We start from the raw sequence: 7,493 nt of genomic DNA on the forward strand, positions 1-7,493 counted from the left end.
GGATGAGGTGAGGTGTGCGGGGGTGGGGGGTGCAGCAAATGTACAGAACATGCAAATATTTCTGTAAGAAAAGGGAAAATACGAATTAATTTTGTATTTGCTGTTATCTGCATAAAGAAACTGAAGGATACACAAGCCACAAGTAAAAATGTTTATTTCTGTAAAAGATGAGGCAGAGGGTGAGTGGGAGTTAGACTTTATTATACCTTTGTATAGTATTCTAATTCTTGAATTATGACTGCATTATCTATTCAAAAATGAAAATATTTTTTTGAAGAGAAGATGTACACTGTTAGGTAAGGGATAAATGAAACCTGATCTTGTTTAAGCATATTACATATGTGATTTCAGCCATCAAGTTTTAGCCGATGTGCCCTTTGGGTTAGGGCAGTGGTTCTCAACCTTCCTAATGCCACGACCCTTTAATACAGTTCTTCATGTTGTGGTGACCCCCAATTTCATTGTTACAAATTGAACATAATTAAAGCATAGTGATTAATCACAAAACAATATGTAATTATATATGTGTTTTCCGATGGTCTTAGGCGACCCCTGTGAAAGGGTCTTTCGACCCCCAAAGGGGTTGCGACCCACAGGTTGAGAACCGCTGGGATAGGGTCATTTGCAGGACCATATATTTTGAGGAGGAAGGTGATAATCCTAGAATTAGAATCTGTATGGCAATTTAAGTTCTAACCGCTTTGGTAGGAAATTGGAAAGGCAAATCTGCATTTAAACTGTTTAACTTGTTCTGACTTCTTGGATTTTTTTAGAAAAACTCCTCTCTCCCCCAAGTAATTGAAAACCTTAAAACAGGATAGTCATGATTCACAGTGGAAATCTCTTGCTGATGCCTCAGTGAATACAGTGGGAAAGTGAACTCAAATTATGGTCTTAGCCTGTTTCTATTTAAGTTTGCATCCTGGAGAAAGTGTTGTATAGTCTGTGCTTTTATTTTTACAGGAGCAGAAAAATTCAGATTAGAAACATCCCTCCTCACCTGCAGTGGGAGGTAAGCCAGTGTCACTTCTGTTTTTACGGTCCTCTCGCTTTCCTTCCTCTTTTAGTTCCCTTTCACAGTTAGGAACTGGAGGTCCTCAGACTGGCTCCACCTTTCCCAGTGCCCTAATGTGCACGATCTGCCATGAGTTTGGGGTGGTGTCTGACCCTCTCATCATGCAGAATGTGCGGGTCGATCTCTCAGGTCCTGCATTCTCAAGCACCAACAAACTGTAAAACAAAATGTATACCGGGTTTGTGATTTTTTTTAAATATGTTTCTTAAAATTGATTTCAGAGAGAGGAAGGGAGATAGAGAGGGATAGAAACATCAATGATGAAAGAGAATCATTGATTGGCAGCCTCTTGCACACCCCTCTTGGGGATCGAGCCCACAACCTGGGCATGTGCCTGGACCGGGAATTGAACCGTGACCTCCTAGTTCATGGGTGGATGCTCAACCACTGAGCCACACCGGCCAAGCATGGTTAGTGATTTTTATCTCATAATTTTGTAAACAATTTTTACCTTTCTAAATTATGATTTTTTTGGGGGGGGGGAATCCATGGAAAACCAATAGTTTTGTTAGATTGAGCAAGTTTTTTGTTTATTTTGAATTAACTGCTATGAATAACAGTTAAAATATTTTCTGAATTGTAAAAACTTCTTATAAGATTGCTACCTTCAAATAAATGGACATAGGAACAGACTGACAGAGGTCAGTGGGGAGAGGGGTGGGAGACTGGATAAATGAAGGTGAAAAGAGTAGCCAAAGAACATACATGCATAGCCCTTCGACACATAGCAATGGCGAAGGCCAGAGGAGGGGTGGCGGGAACTGGATGGAGGTGGGCAAAGGGGGGCAAATGGAAGACATCTGTAATAGTGTCAACAATAAAGAAATTTAATGCCCTGGCCGGTTTTGCCCACTGGTTAGAGTGTTGGCCCGAGGATCAAAGGGATGCAGGTTCGATTCCTGGCCCCGGTCATGGTGCAAGTGGGAGGCAACCAATCACTTTGTCTCTCTTGTGTCAATATATCTTTCTCTCTCTCCCCCTCCTCTCCCTCCCTCCCACTTTCTGTAATAAAAACATCAATGGAAAACATATCCTCAGGTGAAGAGTTTAAAAAAATTAAGTAAATAAGATAGAATATGAGGAGTGGCATTATTGTATTATTTAAAAACAATATTGCCAGAACCGGTTTGGCTCAGTGGATAGAGCGTCGGCCTGCGGACTGAAAGGTCCCAGGTTCGATTCCGGTCAAGGGCATGTACCTTGGATGCCTGCCCCGTGATGTACAGTCCCTTTCCACAACGTTGGAGAGAAAGCCAGGCCTTGAGTCTGCGCCTGCATATTCCTACAACTTCTCAGAGTCCTGTGGACGATGACTGAGGAGATAAACCATGCAGGAAACATCTACTATGGGGAAAAAAGGAAAAATAAATAAAATAAAAACAACATGCCTGATAGTTTATTCCCCAACCCAAATGAAATAAAGATGGCTATAAAGGAAAGGCAGTGTTCTGTCTAATATATTCATTACTTCAAAACTTTTTTTAAAAAATGTGTTTTTATGGATTATAGAGAGAAAGGGAGAGGGAGTGAGAGAAACATTGATGAGAAAGAAACAGCAGTCAGCTGTCTCCTGCACACCCTCCACTGGGGGCGTGTCCTAACTGGAAATTGAACCTGTGACCTCTTGGTGCTTGGGTCGACACTCAACCTCTGGGCCACACCAGTGAGGCAATATTTTCATTACTGTAAAAAAAATCTTTTTATTATGGAAAATGTCAAACATACACATCCTCCTGTTCTGTAAAAGAAGGAGATTCCTAGAGAAAACCAAAGGAACAATGGTTAAAGCTTCCAAGAAACAGTGAGCCTTGTCCTTGATTCTGCTCTCATTTCAAGAGCAGAAAATAGGTTCCAACCATCAGAATGAACGTGATTTACAGTTACTGAGACTGAAATGCTGGTGTCATGTCAGGGGACAGATTACTTGAAACCCAGGAAGCACATGAAAGTCCCACATATTTATTCAGGTCCAACTGTTTTTATGGAAGACTTGAAATATCAATTTAATTGTGTTAGTCCTGTCACCGTCCTTGTTTTGCTGTGGTGCATTTGCTTGGAGGGAGCACTGCACCGTTTCTGTGAGTACAATCTTGTGTTCCCATCCTGACATTGAAGCTTTCTCTTTCAGGTCTTGGATGGACTTTTGGCTCAGTATGGGACAGTGGAGAATGTCGAACAAGGTAATAAGTGAGGAAATTAGCCAACTGAATTTGGAGAGGGATGTTATCTATTATTTCTTGTAGGTTGGGTCCACTCCTGGGGAAATAATAAGTTCAAACTCCTTTGAAACAAACAAGCTTCTTAGAGTATATGTTTGTGTATCTGTGTGTGAGAGATGTCTATATATAACCTATCTATCCATATCTATATAATTTGTTTTTTCAAGGAATATGATTTTCAGGCTATTTTTTAATACTCTGTAATGGGCTCAAGCATTGGACAAACACTGTCAGGCTGGGATACGCGTAATTCACTTGGAAGTAATTGGATTTACACTATTACAACAACTTCCTTCTTCCTGGCTAAAAATAACAATCTTGGACCGAGTGTTTCTCAAGAAGTAGAACTCCTACGCCAGAATCCTCTGGAGTGGTCGTAAAAATGCATATTCCTCGGGCTCCCCCTAGACCTACAAACAAGACCTTCTGGGGCAAGAGTTCATGCATCTGTATTTTAAACAAGTACTCCCACGTGATTTTTGTAGGCACTCAACTTAGAAAGCCACTGTCTTGGGAACAGTGTAATAAATGCCCACGAAATACATACTCTTCTGCCTCCCTTATTTATTTATTTTTTAAAATATATTTTCTTGATTTTTTACAGAGAAGAAGGGAGAGGGATAGAGAGTTAGAAACATCAATGAGAGAGAAATATTGATCAGCTGCCTCCTGAACACCCCCCAGTGAGGATGTGCCCGAAACCAAGGTACATGCCCTTGACCGGAATCGAACCTGGGACCCTTGAGTCCACAGGCCGATGCTCTATCCACTGAGCCAGACCGGTTCGGCTGCCTCCCTTATTTTTACTTTTTCCTTCTAAAACATGATGTGGGTTAGAGAGCGATTGGAACACTCCCTGGGCAAAGGCCAGGGCTGGGCTCACGTTTATGACGTGTAAATCTCCGTGACCATTCCTCCCTAAGGCTTACACGTTCCCTAAAGGGTCAAGGCTGTGGCTACTTTGAAGTTATGGGATAAACTATATTTTTAGCAGTGGGCTTTAACCTTTTTGAGAATCTGATGGAAATTATAAACCAGGAAAATTCATATATCCACAAATTTGAATCTTTGGGTGAGGTAGGAAGAGTCAGGTCATAGAATTCCTAAAGCTCCAGTATAGTTCTAAGATTAAGAATCCCTACACTATAGGGTCTTATTATTACTTTGAAAAGGAGCTTTATTGTGGTTTTCTTGAATTATTAGCCTTAACTTCATGTATTTGTTAACTCCAGGTCTCCCAGTAGCTTAAAACATTTGAAGGGAGGGTTTGATTTAGTCATGTCTGCTTGTTTGTTTGTGGTTTTTTGGGGGGTGTGGGGGCGGGAATCAGTATTTTTGCTTTAAGTTTACTAGCTTGAATTGAACAAATTTTATCTTTCCTTTTGAATTTATTTTCAACTGCTGACTTTGGATGAAGAAGCAAATGAAAGACGATAAGCCAACTCACAAAATGATTTCTTATTAGCCATCCTTAGAGTTTGTGTTCTCTCCTTTAGCCAAGTGAGTCGGGATTGTCAGTTTGCTTTAATTATTGTACACAGTTACTAGGTTTAACTCCCACAGTCAAGGAGTTCTGTCAAAGGGAAACAAAAGAAGTAATTCAACCTTATCAATGAAAGAAAAATAAAAATAAAAGTACTTTCTTATTTTTCATAAATGTCCAATTATTTAAAACTAAATGCAAATTATAACAAATAAAATTTATACCTTGATAGTGGTATAATAAATTGATACAAACTTTTAGGAAAGTAATTTGAAATTATACATTAAAAGCATTATGTTCTTTTACCCAGTTTATTTTTTCTTTTGTGATTGGCTTAAAAAAGTAACTCAAAAAGCCTAAAATTAATGATGTTTGCAACAAATATGGTTTTCAGCAACACTTTTTTTCAGAATAGCAAATACTGAAAACAATTCACTTGTCAACATTTGAGGGATGATCAGGCAAAAATCATGACACAGTTGCCCTAGCCAGTTTGGCTTAGTGGATATAGCGTCGGCCTGCGGACTAAAGGGTCCCGGGTTCGATTCCGGTTCTCGTGCAGGAGGCAACCAATCGATGTGTTTCTCTCACATCGATATTTCTCTCTCTCTTTTCCTCTCTCTTCCACTTTCTATAAAATCCGTGGAAAACTATCCTCAGGTGGGGAATGAAAAAAAAAATCATGGCACAGTTATTGCCATTTTATGTAGGCATTAAAAAAATACAAGAAAATGTACAAGTAACTATGCAAAAGTGTTTAAAAAATAAGTGGAAATACAGGTTTGAGTTATATATAAATTGATTACAAATATGTAGATTCAATTGGTTACAAGTCATTATGAATATAAATAAATAAATACAGAGATTCAAGTAACTCTAGAGTTAGGGCAGTGAATTATTTTGTGCATTTTTCTCTAAAGTAAGCCTGTTTACTTTGAGCCAGAGGGCGACAGCTTTTTTCTCTATGACAATGTAGTTTTTGCTTCTTCCCCAGTCAACACAGACACAGAAACTGCCGTTGTAAACGTCACATATTCGACAAGAGAAGAAGCAAAAATGTAAGTGCATTTGGGCTTCCTTAAAGTTTCTGAATGGTTGTCTTCGAATTCCATTGAGTCCTGTGTTCATAAACCATTTTGAAAAGATGCAGACCTTTGATGTGTCGCTGGAATTCCAGAGCATTTATACCAGGATGTCTCTTTGTTGATTGCACAGAGACTGTATCTTGAGAAATATTGAGCTGTGGCATCAAAACCGAGGTGGGGGTGTTCTTGGCCTGGTCAGGAATAGAGCACCGGCTGTGATGCAGTGGCCGGGACTCTGCTCTGCCACGGGAGCCACTTCCAGCTGGAGCTTCCTCCAGGCACCGGATGAAGCAGCACAAACCTTATTTTTTACCCACACTAATTGAATGGACACTCCAACATCCATTTTTCCTCTGTTGAAGGGGGATCCACCTCTGACATCCGCAGCAGGGAGAGGTGCCTGGAGGATAGGAATCAAGGAGCATCTGGCTTGGGTTCTTTTTCCTACCCCCATTCACTCCCTAGTCCCCCTTCGTGACTAAACGGCTTCAGGGGAGGTTACCTTTGAGCTTGACCATTAACGGATGTGGGATTGAGGTTTTCAGAAATACAACAAAAATAAGTTCCTTTTTATAGGAAGTTCTTGAAGGTCACTGTAACTAGAATAGGGTCATGCTTGGTTATATATCCCAGGAATACAGATTTCTTTTGCAAGGTTTCAACACACATGAAGACTGTATATAATAGTAAAAGGTTGGAATAATATACACACACACACACACACACAGACACATATATAATTTTCATACCGGTGGTTTTTAAAAAGTTAATTTTGTATTGGAAGAGGCAGTAATTCATTTGCTACTGACTTTTGCACACGTCTATACCAATAACTCACCTTTGCAGTTCTTGTCCAGCTGCCACTTTGGTAGGACCTTTCTACACATTACTTTGCTGCTTTTATTGAATTCAAAAGGTGCTTTGCAATAAATTCACAAACCCTACACGTTAAGCTAGTTCAATAGGGTTATTATTTTCACAGGCTGCCGAAAGCATGTAAAAAAAAATATGTTCCACGTCATGTATAATTTTTAGAATGCAATAGTGGGCTATTATTTATTCCCTCTCAAATGAATAAGTATTTTTAGATAATAATATTTTGTGCTTTTGAGGACTCAAGGAAACAAATGCTCTTTTAACTGCTATAGGATAGTAAATGTTGACACCTATCCAAACGGACACAGGGTCATGCTAATGTTAGAATTCTGCAACTCCACTAGGAATTCATCCTGTGTGCACAGTTGTAGTTGCACAGATGCCCATGGCAACATTGTATAAACTAGTAAAAGGCTGGACTTCATCCTATATCATAAAGAGCTAAATGGTTGTCACGCCCTGGCTCCCTTGCACCAGGGCTGGGGGACCTGAGGCTGCGCCCCCCTCGCCCTGCAGGGCTTGATGGGGGTGGGGCCGGCCAGGTCTGGGTCTTGCACAATTTCGAGGCACATGCAGGTGGGCGAGGACTTGACTCTGGGTCCTGCGGCACGTCCCAGACTCTGATGGGGGAGATTTTCGTATACGTTTTACCAATTTTCTTTCATCTCTGACACTTCTATTATAGAGAAAGGGCAGATAGCAATATTAAAATATTTCCTCTAATTCCCTTTTGATGTGTATGAATTTCGTGCACC

General features: G+C 40.2%; 1 protein-coding gene and 1 long non-coding RNA gene across 2 annotated transcripts in view; one reads left to right on the forward strand and one right to left on the reverse strand.

The window, feature by feature from the left end:
- IGF2BP2 (insulin like growth factor 2 mRNA binding protein 2) overlaps positions 1 to 7,493 on the forward strand; it is a 148,195-nt gene that overhangs the window by 106,062 nt on the left and 34,640 nt on the right. Inside the window, exons 2-4 of the mRNA XM_006773329.2 lie at positions 964 to 1,012; positions 3,204 to 3,255; positions 5,772 to 5,835. Of these exons, the coding sequence (XP_006773392.1) occupies positions 964 to 1,012; positions 3,204 to 3,255; positions 5,772 to 5,835 (165 nt within the window). The remainder of the gene's footprint in view (positions 1 to 963; positions 1,013 to 3,203; positions 3,256 to 5,771; positions 5,836 to 7,493) is intronic.
- LOC107184599 overlaps positions 2,290 to 7,493 on the reverse strand; it is a 17,648-nt gene continuing 12,444 nt past the window's right edge. The window contains exon 3 of the long non-coding RNA XR_001515491.1: positions 2,290 to 2,419. This is a non-coding gene — a long non-coding RNA (uncharacterized LOC107184599). The remainder of the gene's footprint in view (positions 2,420 to 7,493) is intronic.

The sequence above is a fragment of the Myotis davidii genome, unplaced genomic scaffold (assembly GCF_000327345.1).
Source record: "Myotis davidii unplaced genomic scaffold, ASM32734v1 scaffold626, whole genome shotgun sequence".
Classification (NCBI taxonomy): Eukaryota; Metazoa; Chordata; class Mammalia; order Chiroptera; family Vespertilionidae; genus Myotis; species Myotis davidii.